Here is a 24537-nt window from a genome sequence, read left to right on the forward strand (position 1 = left end):
TAATGCTAGATCTAAGTGATGATCTAGCTCTTCAATGGAATCAAATCACTTGGTCTACGAGGAACAAGGGTATTTTCAAATCAGAGGTAGAGGATAAACTTATATGGAAGGGGTATGAGGGAAAGTCAATTGTATATGTAAAAGATATCTATCTTCAGCGTCAACATCACAGTTCCATTCAACAGGATGTCATCTTCCCTACTACCTTCTGAAAAACTGGTTGCCCCCTCAAGATTATCATATTTGCATGGCTAATTTTCCACAATAAAAACCTAACGTGGAATAACCTCCAACCTCCAAAATAAAGAACTAGAATAGGCCTGCCATCTATCCTTTGTGCAATTCTAACAAAGAAAACAAAATTCACTTTTTCCTAAACTGTCCTCAATCACAAATGATATGGAAAAACCTAGCTGCCCATTTTGGATTTAGCGAGATCATTTTTCTCTCTCTCAAGGAAGCTTTCCAATATTGGAACAATATGAAATCGAACTAGAGGGCTATTCCGCTATTAACCTTATGGGCTATATGGAAATAGAGGAATAGGGCACTCTTCCATAACAACGAGGAAAATTATTGTTCTATCTATGAATCCGTTCTCTCTCAATACAATGACTGTCTCCAATAATCTCTAAAGATTTAAAGGGACGATGGCAAAAAAAGGGGACCCCTCAAGGGTTCCTCGGGCTTATTTTGATGAGGCAACCCAAAATGGTTGTTGTGCATGTGGTGTCCATATTATCCCAATGGAGAGCCAGCATATCAACATATTTTGGCACGGTGGTAAAAGGTCAAATAAGATCAAATAAATAACATCGGGAATTTGCAAATATTTGGTGATTCAAAGGTTATAATTGACCATGTAAAGTCTAAACAATCTATATAAAAACAACACTCTATAAAAAACAACGACGTTATGGGATGACTGACCATGACTGACCAAAATAGACACTATCTAGAATCATCAAAAGGACTATTTATTTTTTAAACCATATCGATAAAGCAAAAACCCAAGTAGCTGACACTCTATCAAAAAAAGGTCTTGCTTTATTTTTTAAAGCATATCGATAAAGCAAAAACCCAAGTAGCTGACACTCTATCAAAAAAAGGTCTTTGCTTCACAAAAGGAATTCTGGAAAATGAGCATATCAGTGGGGAAGAATTGCACCATACACAAAAATTCATTCTGCCAGGTACTACTCTCATACACCTCTCTTCCACTTTTCCTATTCTGCTTAGCACTTTCTTTTCCTATTCTGCTTAACATTTTCCTATTTTGCTTAGCACTTTCTTTTAATGTTAAGCAATTAATGTTTTCTGATCCTGCTTTCTTTGGATGATCCATAAATGCCTCCATCTTCTCCTGCGCATTGATCCTGCTTTCTTTTGATGATCCATAAATGCCTCCATCTTCTCCTGCGCATTCAGATGTGACTTTGTAGTCATGGGCTCTGCTTTTGTTATTTCTCTGTTTTGTTCTTTTCCTGCGCATTGAGATGTGACTTTGTAGTCATGGGCTCTGCTTTTGTTATTTCTCTGTTTTGTTTTGGGTTGCCGTATCCGGCTCAACTATATGGTTATCATAACCGCCACATGCTGTACTATTTTCCACATGCTGTACTATTTTTTCTTCTCTTAACGAATGAATAGAAATATAGAAATCTAACTTCGTGCTGAAATTTACTTAAAATTTTATGTGTATTTCCTTAATATTTTCATCATACAAATTTATTAACGTCTCAGAAAAAATATACGGAGAAAAATAAAAGGAAAATTGGGTATGTACATAAAAACATTTTTCTTTTACCATTAAGACCATCAGTGTTTTATCCCAGTAAATTTGGAGTGAAATATTGTTTAGATGGAATTAGAAACATTGTTTAAATGCAATTAGTGAAAATTCAATGAAATGGAATAAAACATTGTTTAAATCCCACGCTCTTTCTCTAAATTTCAGATATTTTAATATTTATTAGACTTCGAACAAGTAGGATGACACAATTTTAATTAAAATTCTCTTAAACGTAGATAAAATGTGTACATGCTCCACCAGATTACATCAAAATTTTCCACCCAGTTTTTTTTATTATAAGATAAATATTAAGAATGCTGCCCTCTTCTTCCTGAATTCTGTGAAATATACGTTTTCCCTTTTTAGATATAGGGAATTATTCGATTATTCTCGTGTGTGATATATCATTAAAGATATTAATTTTGATGTTATTCATAAATCATTAAATATATTAATTTTGATATTCAAGTGTTTCGTTTTCCATTGCTATAGAGGAAAAGAAGGTTTTTCCCCTTTTGGCCCCTTAAATGGTTTAGTGGGACAAGAAATGTACAAATGTTTATATGTTAATTAAAAACCAATTTTCGTTTATCTAAGTTCAATTAAAAAACAATCTTTGTTTATCTAAGTTCAAGTTTCCTCCACTACTAAATTCCTAAATTCCAGTCAGATTCACAAGCATTAAACAATCTTTTCACTCAGATTTACAGGTATTAAACAATCGTTTAAAGAAACTTTCTAGATTCTCCGATCTTAAACAGGCCTCTACAATCATTCACAGATCAAATACTAATGACATTTAACAAACATATAAAAAGCAGGAAGTTACAGGCTTTTTCAACAGATGAAAGTGCATGCAAAATACAGTTCATTCATTATTACCAAAACCCGTATAACTCACATTACATACGATGCAAATATCTACCCAGACAATGCCTGCTCTAAACACAAGCTTAATACATCGGGGCAAACTGAAACTGTAAAGAAGGAAACAGAGTTTTGGAAAACTGTCAAGAACGAAACAGAGTCTTGCAGAGAAGCATTCTTGGACTTAGGTTTAGTGTTCAAGAAATGGGAATAGTGACAGACTTCGGCTTCTCAGTGTCGGAGGGCTGGCGCTTGGCCACAGTCACAGTCAAGACGCCGTCCTTGTAAGTAGCCTTTATGTCCTCCACATTGGAGTCTCCGGGCAGGCTGAATTTCCGCATATACCTTGCCCTTCGCCTCTCCATTCTTATCACCTTTATCTCCGGACCCAGCTGCCTGTTCTTTTTCTTAATTTTCCCCGCAATGTGAAGAATGTTGTTCTCTACTTTCACCTGCGCGAAATCCATCCCAAGGGCATGAATAAAAACAAGCAAGAAAAGGGAAAACACCGCAAAGAACAGCTACTTCATAATAATAATCAAGAAAGCGGCAAAGAACAGCTTTTCAAGAATGATAATCAAGAAATCACATATAACAAACCTTGATGTTACCAGACTCCAGGCCGGGCATGTCAAGAACAAACATATAGCGATCGGGGGCCTCCAAAATATCTGCGCTGGTTCTGAACATGGCCTTTGTGTCCCGAACATATCTGCGCGCCGGTTGCTGCAAAGATTTCTCTGCTTCGTCAGAAATGTTGAGAAGATGTTCCATCTCTCTAGCCAGATTGTTCATCCTTCCTTCCAAGAATCTCTGGTATCACAAAATCTTTCCTTCTTTTGGAGTAAAACCCTCAATAAATCAAATTGCGTTAAATTCCAAACATCAGTAGCTCTGATATATCACAGGAAGAGGGAGCAATGGTATTTAAATAAGGCGGTGCCTTCGAACCAGGGGTAAGACGTTTAGTGAATTATGTGGAATCATCCCTCGCCTCTCCAGAGGCCTGTATGTAATCTTCTAGAGACATCTACAAAACAGGTCTCTAGAACCTTGTAATTTTCTAATCCAGAGACATCTATTAAGTTGTTAGGTCGGTGCGAAGCATATGGGCAATAATTATGATCCGGCCTGCACGGATCTAATTTTTCGGCTACCAAAGGTTTTCCGGGATTTATTTTATTTTTTGTTCTTTTAATTTTTTTATTTTATATTTTCATTAGCTTTGCAAGTGCGACATAAGTTTCAGAATTTGGGGCCACAAAGATGAGGTTAGCGGTTTTGTGTAGATAATTTATGTCAGTATTGGATCGTATCTAATCAAATCTTAGTTTAAATTTTAGAAGACTTATGCAATTCTATGAACAAATTAAGTTTTCAGCTCTATTTTTATGAGAATGTGTTAGGCTCTCCTTTTGGTAGTTTTACATAAAAGGGTCTTATCATGGAGCACACCAAATGGTAGGAATTGTGATTTAATATTGGTTCAAGGAGGAATATAGGAGAATTGATTCCAACTTAAATTTTTTATATAATTTAAAAAATAAAAATATATATATATTTATATTTATATTTATAATTTAAAATATGATAATATATTAATTTAATATGTGGTGTTTTGAAGGGGTTTTTTCAGGACGGAAAAAGCATAATTGTATTTATATAAGAAATATAAAAGAGTCTGAATGTACATTCATCCGAAACATAGAAATATGTCTCATGGATCTGAAATGCAAGATCTGTAACTGCACATAAGCAGAGCCATATTTTGAAAAGAAACAAGAGCAGGCCTATATAAACCGCTGAGATAGAGCATAAAGAAAAACATTTGCTCCGAGATGAGACCAAGTCCATAGAAAACCATATACAAAAAACAAGGTGTTATCAAAAATAGCCCGCAGCCAACAGGCGATGGGAAACATATGCCACCCAGGAGCACTGAGAGATAAGAAGAAGCCTGCTCAACCGACCCATATGCAAAAAACAAGCTCTCAGACAAAAATAGACCACAGGCTGCTTTCAAGTGAGAACACATATACAATCTTGTTGCGCCGAGAGCTTGAGATGATGCCTGCTCAACCGAAACATAGAAAACAACCTGATATATTGCATAAGTAGAAAGGATAAGGAGAGCTAAGAAACAGAAAATAAGATCCAAGATAAACCAACAATACTGCCATAGAGAAAACTATAAGTCAGAGGGGAAGAATTCCTGAATGGGGAAGGATTTTCCCCCTGAGGAAACCTATAGATGCCAGAAACCCGGAGCTACATGGAGACCTTTTTTTGATAAGGAATCCGCCTTTTGATTTTGATCCCTGCAGATGTAATTGACTGAGCCACCTTTTAAAGAGTTCCAAAAGAAACTGATCCGATCAAGCCACCCCACGAGATGAGGCCTGGAGATGGAGTTTTTCCCAGAGACATAATCCACCAGAACTTTTGAGTCTCCAAAAATAGAAACATCTTGGAGATTTAAAAAGAGACAGAAACTCATGAGACCTGCGAGAGCCATGGCCTCAGCCAACATATTTGTACCCCTCCCCCCATTCCAATGAATGGAGAAAAGACTGTCCTCGGATGCTACAATGTGAAAACCACAGCCACATGAACCCTTCTGCTCCGCACCATCAAAAAACGCCCTAGGCAAGGAAGAAGATACCAGAGAGAGATTTTTACCAACCTGCTCCTTCAGCTTTGGAGAGGAATGTGGAATTTCCTCGTAGAGAGTATTAATGATAAAAAAGATTTCCATAAAAGGGGGTCTTTTGTCATTGAAGATATAGTTGTTCCGCCACTTCCAAATGCACCAGATAGTAATGATGAAAATAGATCTCCATGAGACATTTTGTTTGCTACTCCAAAGGAATGCTTCATTTATCGAGGCATGTGACTTGTGCTGGATGCCAAAGCTTTTCTCCAAAAGCATCCATAATTGACGAGAGCCTTTGCAATTTAGAAATAAGTGGACGTTATTTTCCCCTGCAGATTTGCAAATGGAACATATACCCGGACCCTGCCATCCATGCTTGTTTAAATTCTCCCACGAAAGATTCTTATTATGGAAAGTCAGCCAAGCAAAAAGGATCATTTTGGATGGACACCCCAATTTCCAGAAGATACACGGGAAGGAGTTATTGCTTGAGGACTGTTTACAACTGATCATATACTGATATATGTCTTTTACCCGAATGGAATCCATCCTGTTTGCGTTCCTCCAAATAAGACAGTCATGTTCAGATGAACGAAAAATGCCGCAGTTTCGAAGTCTTGTTCTGATATGCTCCCATATCAAAGCGATTTCGGCCGGCATATGTAAACTCTCGGCTTCACACCAAATGGGAATAGGTCCTTGCCATCTTGAGATTAGACCGTCCCAAAAGAAGATGCCTTTCCTGTGAAGAAAATTCAGAAAGGATTCAGGAACGCTGATTTCCTCTGCACCACTCAGAAAAACGTCTGTTCCAATAAGAATCTTTTTCCCAGATTGAAAGCTCCATATCAAATTTTCCAGGAACAGTCTTTCAATTTTACGGAGGCTTAGCCAAATTGAAGATCCATGAGATGATCCTATCCTTCCTTTTCTGTACCAAAAAGATATATTCTTCCTGCCCAGATACTTTTCCTGAATTGTGTTGCTCCAAATCCCTTTCTCAAATAACCCCCTCCACATAGTCTTGCATAGAAGGGCCTTCCCGAAAGTCCTCAAATCTAACAGACCCCAACCCCCCATACTTTTTGGCAGAGAAATAGAGGAAAGCTTCGTGAGATGATATTTCTTTCTGTCCACCTGGCCACCCCAGATAAAGTTTGCGGTAAGCTTGTTCATTGATTGAATAATGGACGCAGGGAGGAAAAACAGATGTGCCCAGTAAACTGCCAGCTGATTTAGAACCGATTGTGCCAATACGACTCTCCCCGCCAAAGATAGACATCTATACTCCCAAGCTGAAATCTTTTTGAAGTATCTCTCAGGTATCCATTGCCAATCCTTCTTAGAATATCTATTTGCTTTTAACATAAAGCCCAAGTACTTGATTCCATTACTGATGGGATGCGCCTCAATACCAAAGAGCTCAGATAACCAGGCCAGCTCTTCCTGGTTTATATCACTGTGATATATAATAGACTTCGAGCTATTTATCTGCAGACCAGATGCCTTTTGAAAATTTTGTAGGATTTCATAGTAACACAACCAAGTTATTCTGCATAAAATGCCAAACATTATAACATCATCGACGAACAGATTGTGAGAGAGTGAAATATTCCTACAAATTTTCATCGGGCGACACCTTCTTTCATTTACAGCCTTGTTGATATGGAGACTGAGGGAATTCATAGCCAATATGAATAAAAGCGGGGATAGGGGGCAGCCTTGGCGAAGGCCTCTTGATGCAGGGAAGAAAGCAGATGGGATCCCATTGACAATGACTGAATAATGCACCTTTTCTACGCATGCCATGATCCAGTTGATCATATTAGCTCTTAATCCAACCTTTGCAAGCATACATCTGATGAATGCCCAATCCATGCAATCATATGCTTTGCAGAGATCTATTTTTAGAATGATTGCATCACTTTTTTTTCATGGATGGCAAAAAGACCTTCTTGAGTTGTTGCAACCGCATCTAAAATGTTCCTCCCCTGTAAAAACGCGTGTTGATCCTTTGTTACGAAAGAAGACAATGTTCCTTTTATCCTTTCAGCGATAATTTTTGATATGATTTTATAAGAAATATTGCATAGAGAGATCGGACGGAAATCCGTGAAAGAGCATGCATCACCTTTTTTTGGGATGAGGGCTATATTAGTAGATGATATTTTCTGATTTATGCTGCCAGACATCCTAGTCCCTTCCACCATTTTTAGCAGGTCAGTTTTTATGATATCAAAAAAGTGACAAAAAAACTCTATTGACCACCCATCCGGGCCAGGGCATTTGTCCCTTTTAAAAACTTTTATGTCCTCATCGAACATTCGAGGATAGACTTCAATGCCAAGGCATTTGTCCCTTTTGATTATTTATGTCCTCATCAAACATTCGAGGATAGACTTCAATGCCCCACAGTATATCCAGAAACGACCTGTTTTCCAAGCTCTTGTATTGCTTTTCAAAGAACCTCACTGCCTCTTTTGAGATTTCCTCTTGAGAATATAAAAAGCCCCCTGATCCATCACTTATTTTCCAGATTGAGTTTTTTTCCCTCCTTGCACTTGCATATTTATGAAAGAACTTTGTGTTCTTGTCCCCTTCTCTTAACCATAAAGCCCTACTCTTCAGCCTCCAGAACAATTCCTCCTGTTCTAAAATTTTTGTTTTCTTCCTTTGTAACTCCTTAATATGGCATCTCATTTGAAAAGACAAACGATTAGAAGCCATAGCTTCCGATGCATAATCTAACTCCTTTTGAATTTGCTGAAGGTCGGATCTGTTGGATTGTCTTTTCCTAAATTGCCACTCTTTTACCACCTTTCTTAAATGATCCATTTTATCTCTGAAAGTCATAAAGATCATGCAAGGATTTGAAGGCAGCAGCTCGCACCAGACTTTTTTGATGAGTTCATTAAAAGCTAGGTCTTCCAGATGCATCCTATTGAATTTGAAGGAATATCCCTTTCTGAAACCTTTTTCTCTCCACCCCAGCAAAATCGGTCTATGGTCAGAAATAAACACCTTTTCGATTGATGAGAATGGCATTCCCATCTTGTCAATTAAGCTGGCATGAAGAATAAATCGATCAAGCCTTTTTGCGATATATGCATTTTCAGTTCTTCCATTTTCCCATGTGGGATGCATCTGAGCTGGGAGGATGTCCACAAAATTTCTTTTCAGCAGCTCATTTTTTATTCTTTCAGCCAGCGGGTCCCTTTTCCTGTTAGTGCCCCAAATTTCATCCATATTTAGAGTGGTATTTAAATCCCCTGCAATCAGTAAATTTTCAATGTCAAAAACTTCAGAAACAAAAAGTTTCTCCCAGAACAGCATTCTGTTCCTGTAAGGTGCATAAACATTTAAGATATTAACGGGGAATTTATGACCCCTTATTTGGGCCGAGATCAAAATTCCCGCCAGACATCTATATGTTTTTGCCATTATCCAGTCCGGATCCCACAGGACTGCTAATCCACCCGAGAGGCCATCTGATTCTACAGCCGATATATACCAGGAAGGAAACATTTTCCGAAAATAAGAAATTGCAACAGAGGAGGCATGCATGGTTTCCTGTATTAAGATAATCTTGGGTCTAACTGAGAAGAAAAACTCCTTTAACTCCAAAAAAAATTTCCCTGCCCCCAGCCCCCGAATGTTCATAGATATGATAAAATTCATTTTGAAATCTTCTCGGCCATGCTTGCTCTAAGAGGCCTCTCATCAGTCATATCAACAATAGGAACATCAATAAGTGACAGTTTACGAATTCCTCTGCCCGCACCCTCACCTCTTCCTCTAAAGTGCCTACTCCCCCCTTTATTTTTCCTTCTCACCGTGATATTGCTAGCGGAATTTGGACTAATGAGAGGAGATTTTTGGGTGCCGGGTTTATGGATGGTGAGAGCTTTGAGTTCCAATGACTTCTTGGAGAGAAGGAAATCCAAATCACTGCCTATCGAATTTGAGGGCGAGGAGGACGGAGAGTTTGCGGGGGTGGGGGATATCATGAATTCCTTAACTTTCCCGGGCGAAGAAACTGTCTTTATAGGAGATGGAGATGACTGAATAATCTGAATATCATTGCAGCTGCTTTTGAAAGGATGAGGAATCGGTGAAGGATTGGGGACCTCATGATCAGAGGTCGGCTCGAGGGGGGGCATAGGCGGTGATATGAGCGAAAAAGGGACATCTAAAGGCGGCATAGAAGGGGATATAGGCTCCCCAGTGGAGATGGTTTTAGACTGCGGAGGGGAGTGATGAGGCTCATCGGATGATGTCTTCTGCACTTCCTCTATTCCAGAGGAGGAACGGCTCTTTGTGGATAGAAATTTCCCCGAATCCGGGCAGGGAGACATTACCCTACCAAATTTTGCTTTGAATTGATGAGTTCCATGGAATTTTCGACTATTGTGGAGATGCCGGGAACAGTTCTTTATTAGATGGCCAGTATGATGGCATGCTGAGCATCTAAAAGGAACCCCCCAATAGTCCAGTCTTTGCCTAATTTTCAGCTCCTTCCAGTGAATGTCGATATGATCCAGAAAACCTCCCCTGTATGATTTGTCTATCAGCACCCACGCCACTCTTTTATCTTTTTCTCCCAAGCACCAAGGATCAACGTAAACACAGTTTCCTATGGCATTCCCAATCTCGGCTAAGGTTTCTTTTGACCACAATTCTAATGGCAAACCGGGTAGCTTGACCCAAATGAAGTTGTTTGAGGGGGTATTTCTTAGCGGATTGAATCCCATATACCATCTGTGCAGTACCAGGAAGCTTCGCTTATACACCCACTGATGCTTCAGAATGATTTCCAAATCACCTGGTTTAAGAAAATGAAAGCAATACCATTCCTTAAGGAGGCTGGCTATAATAGGAACGTACCCTATTAGCGGTTTCCACTGGGACACGAGCCAGCTTCTCATCTTAGAGTCATTCATCTCCGGGAAATGCCAACGCCCGATCAAGGCGTTTCCTTGAAGGCTAGCTATGCGATCAGCAAGATGGATACTGTCTATTCTTATGGCAGCGGGAGGGGGAACTGTCTTTACCGGTTTATGGACTTTCTGATATGATCCTTCATCCGAATACTTTCCTATATGATCATTTTCATTGAGACCGGGAGTTCGAGACGGTCCGTCCTTTGGCCGGTCAAAACCAACCAAATCATCCTGTGGGGCCGATGGCCGAATCAGCAAATCCTCCAGGGTGGACTGCCAGTCAGATGACACCTTGGCGTTTTCACGGATCGATTCTGCTTGAATGGCAGCTTGTATCATCGCCTCCGTAGCAGATGTGTCGGATAGTAACTCCATTTTGAAAGAGCTACCAAAACTTACCTCAAAGGTACCACAAGTATCCAAATAAGATCTGAATCAGACAAGAGGTACTACTTGCACCTGAACAAAATGCCTGGAGAAAGAAGGATAGAAGCACGGTCTTCTGACTGGAGGACTGACAAAAGAATACTCGAGAACTAAAGGACACTTATCCCAAAAAGGATGATATTTAAGAAAATGCCCTCTGATATTTAAGAAGGTGCCACCTGTCCTCCTATCTCAAAAGAGGTGACGACATCGTGAGCTGGGCTTCAGACAAGAGGGAGGGAATTTGAAAATATGACAGCTTCCATTTACTTCATCCTATCAGATTGCAATTCAAGGATAATTAATATTCAAGATGAAACACAGAATGTCACCACCTGTGATGTACTTTGGTCAACTTTCGATTGCCGGAGGAAAAAAGCCGACCTGGAGAAAGGAAGAACCGGCCCGGAAAAACCAGGAGGTTCGAAAGGTGGCGACCTAGAGCCGAGGCCTATGAGCTAATTCAGACAAAAACCAGGATAGAGACCATCATGAAACTTCTTCTGGACATACTACGCAGCAGCAGAAAAACCCACATATACACCACCAGGGACCTAGTTTAATACGGACATCTGTGCATGGCTTTGAAATAACAAAGAAACTCTGAATCTTTAAAGTTGATATCCATAACCAGTTTAAGATTGACTCCCCAGACATGTTATATTCACCCCTTAATCATTTGAGCTTTGTAAATAGAAATTCTAATAACATATTCATCTAGCTGCTATTCCAAACCATCCTTCCTAATGCACCATTCAAGAGATTTCTTCCAGAAACAGAGATTATATTGAAATAATAATATACCCAAGATAACTGTAAAGCTGATAAGTTTCCTTTTAATAGCATCGAAAGTTTGAAAGATAAACAGATTCTGGAACACAACCAGACAGAAAGCGAAAAACTAACCTGGAGAGAAGCGCAGAGAAGCCGAGAGCGGAGTGCAAAAACCGTGAACAAAGGCACGGCCAGAGAGAAGTGCCTAGCCGCCCAAAAATAGAGATCCCAAGTAAGACTAACAGAGCTAGGAGAGTCTGAGATTCTAAGATGGAGTAAACTTGAGACACAGAAGCTCGCGGAAAGAGGATTGCAGAGAAGAGACTCCACTTGAGAAGAGAGTCCTCCCAGGAAAAACAAGCGTAATGACCGAGAATGGACGCGTTGAACATGCAGTGTTCCTAAGCGTCAGGTGTCTTTTTCTAAAAGGAATGAGGTTTTTCGGTGCTGGGCTGACATAAATGGTCCATAGCGAGATAGGTGACATGCATTGGCTGAAAAACGCACCTGCAAAGCGCTGATAGGTTCTTACCGACAGTCTCGACCTCTGGTTGGATGATTTTTCACACCCCGCATCACGACCACTCCCACCGCTCTCCTGGAACATAGACCGTTTTGAAGGGGTTTTTATGATTGAAATATTGTAAGGTATTAACTCAATCGTGGTGTTTTAAAGGGGATTTTATAGTTAGAAGATAAATTTTGATGTTGCAATATTGTAATATGGTAAGAATGTTGATTTGGACTTAAACAAAGAGTATTGTTGTTTATTAAAGGTTGTTAAGTAATATGGATTAGATCATTATATTGTTTGAGTGATATTGATTCTTTAAGGGTGAAAAAATTGAAAATATCAGCGTAAAAAGTGTAATTTTAGTGGGAGGACCTAGCTTTGAGAATTAGGGTTAGAAACATTGTAGGGTCAATTTGAGGCTTTAAATGATAGTTTTTCAAGGTAAAAATTTGCCACTTAAGTCTGGCATCTTGTAAAGTTATTCTACATTCAAAGACATTTCCAATGGTGTAAGAATCATGTCAATCGAAGTTTAGATGGAAAATGTATGCCTCTCTGAGGTTGGCCTAATGTGCTTGACCAACACAATTTAAGAGGTTTCCATATCATCCCCTATTACTCATGGAAAAGAGATTAACCACGCGACGACTGTGAAGAGGACTCTAGAAGGGTAAAATTGTAATGCATGTTGAGGATTGAATAGGTCAAATTTAACCTCTAGTTGGTTATCGAGCTATGTTATAACTGAGTCATTAGGAGGAAAATGGGTTTTTTTATATTCGAGTGCATTTTTGTTCCATAGTAGAGCAGAGTAGCTGAGAGTGGATAGGGAGAGAACCGAACAAAGGGGGTTTATGTTCCGTAGCAACCCAGGGGCCATAATTCTCAAGTAACTCCATAGAGAGTGCCTTCTTCTTTGTATTTGCATCATTTTCATTCAAACAAAAGAGAGCATAACAACCTCACCTTCCAATTGGGTTTTCTCTTTAAACATTTTTTGGAATTATATCTTGGTGTCATTTTGATTAGTCTATGTTTGTATTTCATTACTCTATTTTCTCATTTTATCTTTACATACATAATAATAATAATAATTAAAAAAATCCAACAATTTAAGGAAAATTAACTGTCATAATATAGATTTCATATATGTATCTATTTTTATAAGATTTGTTATGACAAACCATTCAATGGAATATCCATGGCAGTTTAAAAATTATTAAGAAAGATGGATTTGTAGGTTTTGAGTGTTTTCAAGGCTTATTTTACAAAGATGTGTACTAGGGGCATTAACAAGGGTAGTTATTGGATGTAGAAACACAAAGTAGCCCAAGAACCATCCTTAAGAAGCGAGTAGATTATTTTTTATGGCCATATCTTGTCACTTCTCAAAAATATCACCTTAATGCTAACAAGAATTGGGTAAGTTCCACTCCTTAAATTTGGGCAATCAAAGATTATGAAATTATAATAGCAATTTACTGAAAATATGCAAGTATTATGAAAAGTTGGGGGGTAAGTGGTGGTGTTTCCAATGGCATTAGTCGCTTAAGTAGGTTTCTATTGGCCACCTATTCCTTGTGGATTTTCTTGCACTACATATACTTCATCCTCATTGGTGTATTGTGGATATTTTTTGGTGAAATGCACACTTAATTGTACTATTTGTGACATCAATTTTTCTCCTTTGGGTGGCCAAAATAAATTTCTAGGGATGGAGATATGAAATTCAAATCCAATGCAATTTTGTTTCCTAATAGGATGTCATAATCTCAGTTGGGATTGAATTTTTATTTGATGATACAACAATTGATTTCAAAGGTTAATAATGGTAGAAGGAAACCGTTTGCAACTTGTGGGAGTTAATCGATGAGATTTAGGAGGGGTTTGAATACAATTTCTCCTTGCATTTCTAGTAATTTGAGATTCAATCTATGACTATTGTTATGGAAAAGAGAGTAAACATCATTGTGGGGGTTTGATCTAGATTTGATATTTATATTGTTTTTCATCCATCTAAATTCTTTTAGAGTCGAAGAAGTGGAGGAATCGGCTCTCAAGACCATTTTTACCAACAAGACCAAGTTTGGCAAATTGGGGTCTGAAACCTTCCAGAAGCATTTTGAGGCATCAAATGACGTTTTTTTGGGATAAAAATTTTCTTATAAAGGAACACTAATTTATCCTATTCTACACACAAAAACCTTTCCAACGGCATAAGAATCACATCATTCAGAGTCTGTATGTGAAAGTTATGTCACGTAGAATTTGACCTTGTTTTCACCACCATAATAGAGAGGATGCCTCATCAACTCCATTATTCATGAAAAAAAGGCTAGCCACATGATTATGATGTAGAATACTCTAGAATATCCCATATTGTAACTCTGGTTAAGAGTTGAGGTAGTCAAACCTAACCACTAGTAGGCTATCGAGTTATGTTATAACCTAGCCACTAGGAATAAAAGGGTTTCATTCTTTCGAGTGCATTTGTTCCATAGTTGAGTAGAAAATAACTGAGGGGAATAGGAGATAGAGCACACAAAGATGATTTGGGCATTATAGTAGACAATAGACCACAAGCCATACTTCTTTGTACTCGCAGAGATTTTCTATTCAGAGAAAGAGAACAAAGTGACCTCACCCTCCAGCTAGGTTTTTCTCCCGAAATGGTTTCCCAGGTCATATCTTGTGTCAAATGTGTCTGTGATATTTTATTTCATTGTTCTTTATTTTCTGCATAATTTTTAATTTGCATGCATGCACTATTAACATTGTTCTACAAATCCAGAAATCTAAAAAGAAATAAAATTGTGATAGTGTAGAATTTCATATTTTAAATATAATTTTATCAAATTTGTTGTGACCAACTATCTAGTGGAATAGCCACAACAGTTTGCAGAAAACAAGTTTCTTTGGGTATATTATGGATATTTGCAGGGGATCTAGATCGGCGAGGCCAAAAGTCGTAAAACCTTAATCATGGCCAATGAATCTGTGAATAACCCTCATGATCCTGTAGAGGAGAGGTTTTTTGGCCAAAACAACAAGTCGTGGCTATAAATCATCATGTAAATATCCTCATGGCAGCATTGAGAAATAAGCTTAGGATATTCGGAGAAGATGGGGGTTCTAATACAAAGGATAAATTACAAGGGGGATCATGATATCGGGGAGAACAAGTCAAAGAAAGTACCTGAGAAAGATCAACCCAGTTCAAGCGTCATTAAACAATCATAGTCCATGTTCAAAATGGAAGTGAAGGATAATATCAAGTCGTACCACGATAAGATCAACGCTTTGAATCTAAATCACTAGTTGTAGCAATTGGAAGTGTATTATGGTGTCCATCACATCGAGGAAGAACATAATATTTCATTTGCACAACTAAAATTAAAGATCCATGCCCTTACTTGGTGGGAAAGCCACACAGAGACCCTGAGGTTGGAGGGATAGCCTTTAGTGACTAGGTGGGAGGACTTTAAAACCCTCATTAAGTCACAGTTTTACCCTATTGGGTATGTAGAGGACCAATGGATTTGGTGTCACTACTTGAAGCAAAAGTTAGAGAAAAACATGCAAGAGTACACTATAGAGTTTAGAAAGATGGCCATAATGTTGGGTGTCTCCCCAAAGAACCCAAATGTACTCCTCAAGTATTTGGGGGTTCTACACCTCCATCTATGGGAGTAAGTGATGTTGTTTATGCTCAAACCAATGGACAAGGTTTCTGTAAAGGCACAGTACCTAGATAACATAGGCCTGAAGAAAGCATAATCAAGTGGATCGAAGCAGAAGGAGAAACATGGCACTTCTATGGAGGGGGAGAAGAAGTAGAAGGGGGGGAAGATAAAAAGATAGCAGCCACAACACACCAATGTAAATATCCTAGCAACCACTGCAAAATTGACAGTCATACAAAGGAGAAGTGTTGGAAGTTGCATCTAGAGCTTAACCTAAAGAGCAAAAAGAAAGACAATAAGAATAAGATCTCATGGCCACTGATTCAAGCAACCAAGTTGAAAATAGCTCAGATGTGGATGAGAAGATCGTTTTTTTATCATTGCAAAAGAAGGTGAATCTGAGTAGCCTTCAGTAATAAGAAAATAAATAAATGACCAAACCTTTCCATATAAAGATACAAAAAGAAGACAAATATTAATTCTTTGTTTGACTTAGGATCACATGTGAATCTCATTATAACACAAATGGTAAAGAAGTTGGGTTTATAAGTTAAATATCATCCAAGCTCATATCCATTAGGATGGGTAAATAAGGATATAGAGTCGAAGGTAACAAAACAGTGCAAAATTAGATTTTCCATCTGTGTTGATTTTATTGATGAAGTAGAACTAGATGTGGTTCTTGTTGATGTATGTGGAGTCATATTTAGGAGTCCCTAAATGTACGTGTGAGATGCAATATTCATGCGAAGAGCCAGTCAGTATTGGCTCGTCAAGGATGGAAAATCATTCACCATCAACGTGCATAGAGGCAAGTCAAAGATCGGTGGTAACTGCCAACCAAGCTAAGAAATTGAGCAGTTCCAAAAAGAGGTATGTTTTAATGTATTTAAGAGAAAAATTGTCTGTAGAAGAGTCAGTAAGAGGCAAGGCATCCCTAGAGGGGTGTACTAAAAACAAAAAATTCAACTGAAAGAGTTACTGCAGACATATAAGGATGTGTTCCGAGAGCCTAAAGGGTTACCACTTAAGAGGGAAGTGGAGCACGAGATCTAGCTATTTTTGGACTCCCCATTTCCAAATATTGGGTTGTATAAGAAATATGTTATAGAAGCAAGTGAGGTGAAGAAACAATTGCAAAAACTATTGAAACAGGGTGTCATTTGACCAAGTACATCACCATGTGGGTCACCCATCATCATTGTGCCAAAGAAGGATGGGACTTAGAAAATGTGTATAAATTACAAGGCGTTGAACAAAATCATGCTCAAGAACAGGTACCCCTTGCCCAAAGTAGATGATATGTTGGATCAATTGCAGCAAGAAAAATACTTCAACAAGCTGGACTTAAAGTCTGGATATCACTAGGTTCAATTCAAAGAAGAATATACATGAAAAATTGCCTTCAAAACCAGGAAAGGTTTGTATGAGTGGTTATTCATGCCATTTGGCCTATGTGATGCACTAACTACATTTATGAGATTAATGGATGATGTATTGTGTCCTTTTATATATTCATTTGTTATTGTCTTTTTGGATGATATATTGATATATAGTGCTACCTAGGAGGAGCACATCTCACATTTGATGTAGGTGCTAGAGACATTAAAGAAGCACCAACTGCTAGTAAATCTCAAGAAGTGTGAGTTTGCACAAATGTATTTGGTGTATCTGGGGTATGTGATAAGTGGAGGGGAGTTGAATATAGATCCTACCAAGATGAAGGCCATCATGAAATAGTCATTGCCTACTAATGTTTCTGAGGTCAGGAGTTTCATTTGGGCAACACAATACTTGAGGAAATTCATAGCCTCATTGTCAGCGGAAGGAACACCATTCCACCCCATAACAACAAGTGGCAAGAGTTTCCAATGGGGAAAGGGCTAGTAGAGGGTTTTAGAGGAGCTAACAAAGAAGATCGTTTAAGCACTAGCTTTGGCATTACCAAACTTGTAACATCCCTAATGCTAGTGAGTATGATATAGGAGCAGTCTTGATGCGGGGAGGAAGACTTGTATGCTACCATTATGAAGTATTTCATGGGGTAGTTCTTAACTACCCTACCTACGGTAAGGAGTTTTATGCCCTAGTGCAAGTTTTGAAGCTGTGGAAGCACTATCTAATGGGAAAGGGGACAGTAATCCACAAAAATCACCAGCCACTACAATACTCGCAGGCACAGAGTAAGTTATAGTAGATCAGGCATTATAAGTGGATGGGGTTTCTACAACTGTTACATTTAGTGATTAAGTACAAGAAGGATAGCATAAACAAGTTGGTTGACATGCTTTCAAGGCTAACCACATTAAAGATCACAGCTTTGGGAACTTTTATGCACATGGAGCCATTCACCCATGATGCATATAGAGAGGCATATTCATAGGATGAGGACTTCAAGGAGGTGTTTCAGAAGTTGCAGAGTCAAACTCATGTGCACGATGGCGACAACATTATTGGCTACCATCTCCAAGATGGGTTACTCTACAGGCTCGATAAGCTATATGTTCCTAAAGGTGAATGATTGTAGCTGATTAAAGAGGCTCACACCTCCAAGGTTGTAGGGCACTTTGGTGTAGGGAAGACCATGGCCAACTTACAGAGGTACGTGTATTGGCCCAAGATGCAAGAGCAGGTAGCTAGGTTCATAAGAGGATGCATGCTTTGTTGCAGCAATAAGCCTAGCAACATGAAACAAGGTCTATAGCATCCCTTACCTATACCCACTTGTCCTTGGGAAAGAATTTCCGTGGACTTTGTGGGAGGTTTACCAACGACCAGGAAGGGACATGATTACCTATTCGTGGTAGTTGACAGGTTCAGCAAGATGTGTGTTCTGATACCCTGTAAAAAGACCATAAGTGGGAAAGAAACAACAAACTTGTTCTTTGGACAGGTCTGGGTGCACTTTGGGATACCAAGGAGCATTATTTTATATAGGGACACAAGATTCCTCAGTGCATTTTGGACTACATTGTGGGAGAAGATGGACACAAAACTGAAGATATCTACAACATTCCATCCACATATAGATGGGCAAATAGAAGTAGTCAATAGGAATTTGGTGCAGCTTCTAAGGGGATACAACCAGAAGAATGTGAAGACCTGAGATGAAAATTTTGCATATATACAACATTCTTACAATAGACCATTCCACACATATATAGGAAAGTCCCCATTTGAAACTTGTTTTGGATATTTTTCGCCTTCACCTTTGGACATTGCATATGAGCAGTAAGGAGGAGCGAGGGAAGATCTTACAAGGGACACCTTGAGGGGTAGGAAAATTTATAGAGAATATCAGTCATATCAATATGCAGGTACAAGAGATACTGTAAAAGTCACAGGAGAAATATAATGCTAGGCATGATCAACATAGAATAGAGAAATCGTTCAAGGTGCAAGACTGAGTATGGTTATAGTTGAAAAAGGAGAGGCTACAGGGGCCTTGTAAGAAAATCAAGGCTCTAAGGTATGGTCCCTTCAAGTTACTGGAAAAGGTGAGTGATAATGCCTATCAACTCAGTTTACCACCATATATGCGCATTTACTTAGTTGTGAATGTAGAGAATTTAAAACTCTATGAGCCTTTCATGCTAGATCAGGAAGAGGAATAGGTCCTACCTTATGTGGAGGATTTGGCACCAAATGATTAGGCAAAATTGACAGAAGATATAGTTTTGCATAAGAGTTGCAAAACTACAAGACAGGGGTAACATGACCTTTGGAAGATTAGGTTGAAAGAACCAACTTCCATGCAAAGCTAAATGGTACACCAGAGAGAAGGTGGAGGAAAAATTTCCTCACCTCATTCAATAGAAGCTTTTGGGGACCAAAAGCCTCCCAAAATGGGGAGGTGTGATTTGGATTGGATCATTATATTGTTTTTCATCCATCTTGATGCTTTTAGAGTGGAAAAAGTGGAGGAATCAACTCTCGGGACCATTTTTACCAATGGGACCCAGTTTGGCAAATTGGGGTATGAAACCTTCTGGGAGCATTTTGAGGCATCAAACAATGTTTTTTAGGGGGGTGAAACATTGTCGATTTAACGTTGCACCTTTTTTTCCTATTCTACACACAAAGACCTTTCCAATGACGCAAGAAATGTTTCAATTGGAGTCCATATGTAAAAGTCATGTCACTCAGAAGTTGAACTTCTTGTTTTCACCACCATAATTCGAGAGGATGCCATGTCAGCCCCATTATTCATGAAAGGGGGCTCGCCATGTGATTATGATCTAGAAGACTCTAGAAGAGCCCATATTGTAACTATGGTTAAGTTTTGAGGTAGTCAAACCTAACCACTAATAGGCTATCAGGTTGAGTTATAACCCGGTCACTATGAGGAAAAGGGTTTCTCTCTTTCAAGTGAAATTGTTCCATAGCTAAGAAAAAAATAGCCAACATGGATAGGAGATAGGGCGTAGAGAGGATTTGTGCATGGTAATAGCTCACAGGCCACAAGCCATAATTCTTTTTACTTGCAAATATTTTCTATTCAGAGAAAGAGAAGAGAGTGGCATCACCCTCCAACTCGGTTTTTCTCTCGAAAGGGTTTCCCAGGTCATATCTTGTGTCAAATGTGTGTGTGAGATTTTATTTCATTGTTCTCTATTTTCTGCATAATTTTTAATTTTCATGCATGCACTATTAACAGTATTCTACAGATCCAGAAATCTAAAAAGAAATAAAACTGTAATAATGTAGAATTTCATATTTTAAATATAATTTTATCATATTTGTTGTGACGAATTATCCAGTGGAATATCCACGGCAATTCACGGATCAAGGTTCTTGGTTTCCTTAGTGTCTAAGGGATCACTAGAGGAGTAGGGACTTCGATGCCCCATACCTTTATTCTTTTAATTATTTTTCTTGCTTATTTTCATGTAAATTTGAGTACGTGACCGTTAAGGAGAAGGGCCTTTAATGCCATCTATCATTTACTTTTTGTTATTTTCTTAGGGATTTTAAAATTGATAATGTGTTGTCTAGGGGTAGGGCCTTTAGTTCCATTTATTAATCTCACATTTGTTTGTTATTGACTACTTATGGTTACATGGGGGGGGTAAATTCAAGGAAGGTTGGTTCACATTATTTTTCAAATGTATAGGAATGGATCTCTAAGGTGTCTTTCGACACAATTACATTAACTATATGAATGCAATTAGAATGGGCCCCTTTTTTTCAATTAAAAGAGTTTAGCTAGAAAATGTGTCTATATTTTTAGCCCAAATCATCATATCACTACAAATTTTAGTTGATAATTTATGTTTTTTATGTATGCTTGGAACAAGATTTTTCACAATATGTTTGGATTTCCATTAGAAATGTATGTTATACTAGAAGAAAATCATGCTTTGGATTTTTCCTTGTCATGTGTTTTTTAAACCATCTTTGAGGTATATATAGATCATATTCCATTTTTTGTAAGGCATTCACTCATGGTCTATAAGCACTTTTTCATGCAACACATCTTGGTACAAACCAAATTGTGGTTCTTAAAATGGTTTGGGATGTTACATCTACAACTTAATGAACATTGTTCGGGCAACTAGAACATCAAAATCAAGAAGTTTGCATTACTACCAATATATTCTTGAAGTCCATCTAACGCTTCCCCATTGGGTCCTAATAAAGTCATCTATATTATCACTACATTGTTAATTTATAATTTGTAGAGAGAACTCTATCATATTGCATTAACAACTACTAGAGGATTGTATGGTCACTACTAAGTGGAAATAAAGCTCAATAATTGAAAGAGAATTATAGTATTTTAATGCAACCATGCATTGAGCACAATATTAAATTAATTGAGAATATAAACAAAATGTATATAACAAAAATTATGGTAAGCAAAATTTGTAAAGTTGGTAAAAAGAGTAATAGGAATTAGAATAATACCCTTTGTTTCGAGGATTTTAGAATGCCTTCATTCTTTCACATGCAATTGACATGATATATGAAATATCTTCAAGCTATTGATTTGAGGAATGGTTCATTGAAAGTACTCTTGCATGGTCCTTTTAGAGAACTAGTGTATTAGCATGCTTCTTATCAGTGTTCTAAAACCTTAGTATCTTTTCATTCCATGATAAAATATGTTAAATATTATAAATTAGTATGTAGATTCGGGAAAAAGGCTAATGAGTTTGCATCCTAAATTTATATTTAAGGATTTAAAATTGTTTTGATTTGGAAAATCCACCCAGCATACTTTGCAAGGAATTTATTAACAATTTATTGGCTTTTTGTTTAATGCCTCTAGTCATGTTTTGTAAGTTTTTCATCTCGATAGTGAGAATGTTTACTTCATAATATTTGCACATTGCAGTTGATCATGCAACACTTTAGATGAGACACAAAGTGTATTAAAGACATCGAGCTTTAATTGCAGGTGTTATTACTCCACTAAGAGGATCTTGGTCTACCATCTTTGTAATTGTCTATGGAAACACACTAATTAACCTTGATTTAAATAGTATTATAAGTTGGTTTTCATGTTTATTGATTTATTTGATCTCATAATTGGGTTTTTTTATATTGCAAGATTAGTGATAATGATTTCTTTGAGAAATATTGGAGAAGCAACACACAAATATAAATATTCTAGTATATTGTCCTTGAGTAGAATTTTGTTTCCATCATAACGAGGTTAGATGGGTTCTTCATCAATTTAGTCACTGAGAACATTTTTGGATTCAAGTTGGTTATCACCTCTAACTATATGCTACAACAAAGGTATCAATGGATGAAAGTCAATCATTATGTTTAAAAGAGCAGTGTGAAGCCTTATTATATTTTATGTACTAAACTAGATGAGTGCAATGTGTTTATTTTCTAAGTGTCAATCAGATTTATTGTCTCATGTAATTTTCTTATGCCCAAAAATTTTATTTTACCAATAAATCATTTTCTATTATAAATTTTAATTTATGAAATGTACAAACAATAGTATTTGGCACTTTTAACAACATTTTTACAGCATAAACAAAATAGAAAATAACCCAGAAAATTAGACAAAATAATTATACAATTTTACAATCCAACTTCTCATTACATTTAATTAACTCAAAGAAATCATTGGGCGCCTTGAGCAACGAAAATGGCCCACATAAAGTAAAAACAATTACTACAAAACCAAAGAAGTTTCTGACAAAAATTCCAGTCTCCCAATCACCGGTGCGCCCCTCCTTAAACCTCCTATGTGTCCCATGTGTAGCCCAATTTGATAACCTCTTCACACATGCAGCTCCCTTAGCTATGCAACCCTTCTAGATTCACTAATGTGGGTTCCTAGCTAGTTTTCTTGTTGATGAAAATTTTCTCCTAATGTTTTTTCTCCTTTTTTTAGGCTTGTGATTCACTCACAAAAATCTACAATTTAGAAAATATTTGTCTAAATTTTCTCACTTTCACCTGAAAAGTTGCAGTATGCAATGTGTCTTCATCCCATCCCTTAGAATCCTTTTATGATTCCCCAAGGCCAAATCCCTAATCTCCAAAGTGATTTAGGGCTAGGATTAAATCCTCGCTCACTTAGATTAACGATGGATATTATATCCAAATCACTTAAATAATTAAATATTTTTCTTAGATAAAACATTAATCTAAGCCTATGTTAATCATTTTAATTGATCATTGTACTTTTTCTTAGTTAAACTTGTAGAAATTATGGTGTAGATTTGCAACTACTCATGAAGTTTTAATCAAAATCACAAGACACAAACCTACTCTACTTCTCTGTAGAAAATAATTCACAATTTAGAACATCAATTACAAACATGAAATGAGAAATAACACACACGCACACAATATTTTTCCCAGGGAAAGAAATATGCTAAAAACCCCAATGCTCGCTTTCATTAATCTGATGAATAGAGGTGTATTACAATTTCTTTGCTCAAATGAGCACAACCTGCAAGTGAATAACCTATCTCTCTACTCACTGAGAAGCTCTAACCTAGACTTAGTCACTTTATGCCTTTGCTTGAGCCCTTATTTCCTTGTGCAATTCCTGAGTAATTGAGCCCCTATTAAATAGGAAATTCCTCTAATTCATTGTACAATTCCTAAGGATGTCCCACCTGACCTCATGCAACACTTGTACACTCAACTAGTTTAAAACTATTGGTTAACTACCTTGGAAACTCCACCACAATTTGGAAACTCGTATTCTTTGCATGCATGAGCTAATTATTAGTTTATTGATCAGTTAACTAGATGACCTCTTATTTATATTGATGTCCCACTACTTAACTGACCACCAACTAGTTCTATTAATAGTTAGAACTATTTTTACTGTCCATAACTGAAATTAACTCAACCGAAGCTCCTAAAATTTAGGAATCACTACATACAATTGAACTTCATGCTCTTAACTCGAATTAAATGAGCTAGACTCCTATAAAATAGGAATCAACACATGCAAGCTAAACTTAAACTCATTAACTCAAATTGAGTGTTCTTGACTGAGTGACAAGAGCAATGTCACCTCAGTTAACTCCTCCAAGTTGTTTGTTGATGTGGAATTTCAAATTTCATCAATTTAATTAAGGAAAAATCAAATTGATAATTTCTTGCTTCATTTTTCAATACTCCCTCTCAACAAGAAAGGGATTATCAACCACTCCTATCCTGCACCTATGGAATATATTGCATGCAACACCTCCCACTATTTCTGCTACTACTGCAACATCTACAACTGAGAAGCATCCAAAAAAAAACTTAATCGATTGTGTCTGCAACTATCTACTGGAAAAAATATGTTGTTGTTGTCTCTCCTACTGAGCCTCCTTCTCTACTGTCAACATGAATCTTCACTCCTCATTATATGACTGACACTGATCCTCCTGCTACTGAATATTGTGGGCCCATGTAGCAAG

General features: G+C 37.5%; 2 protein-coding genes across 2 annotated transcripts; both read right to left on the bottom strand.

The window, feature by feature from the left end:
• Positions 1–2643: 2643 nt before the first annotated feature.
• Positions 2644–3733, bottom strand: LOC149263716 (17.1 kDa class II heat shock protein-like). The gene is made up of 2 exons (XM_089426614.1): positions 3260–3733; positions 2644–3111 (listed from the first exon to the last, which is right to left on the bottom strand). The coding sequence occupies exons 1-2, from the start codon at positions 3452–3454 to the stop codon at positions 2857–2859; spliced, it is 450 nt and encodes a 149-aa protein (XP_089282740.1). The 5' UTR covers positions 3455–3733; the 3' UTR covers positions 2644–2856.
• Positions 3734–7649: 3916 nt separating this feature from the next.
• LOC149263717 (uncharacterized) lies at positions 7650–8837 on the bottom strand. The gene has a single exon (XM_089389990.1). The coding sequence runs from the start codon at positions 8835–8837 to the stop codon at positions 7650–7652; it is 1188 nt and encodes a 395-aa protein (XP_089246116.1).
• Positions 8838–24537: the final 15700 nt, after the last annotated feature.

The sequence above is a fragment of the Pinus tabuliformis genome, chromosome 6, assembly GCF_031772625.1.
Source record: "Pinus tabuliformis cultivar Carrire ecotype Pingquan chromosome 6, CPIR1, whole genome shotgun sequence".
Taxonomy (NCBI): Eukaryota; Viridiplantae; Streptophyta; class Pinopsida; order Pinales; family Pinaceae; genus Pinus; species Pinus tabuliformis.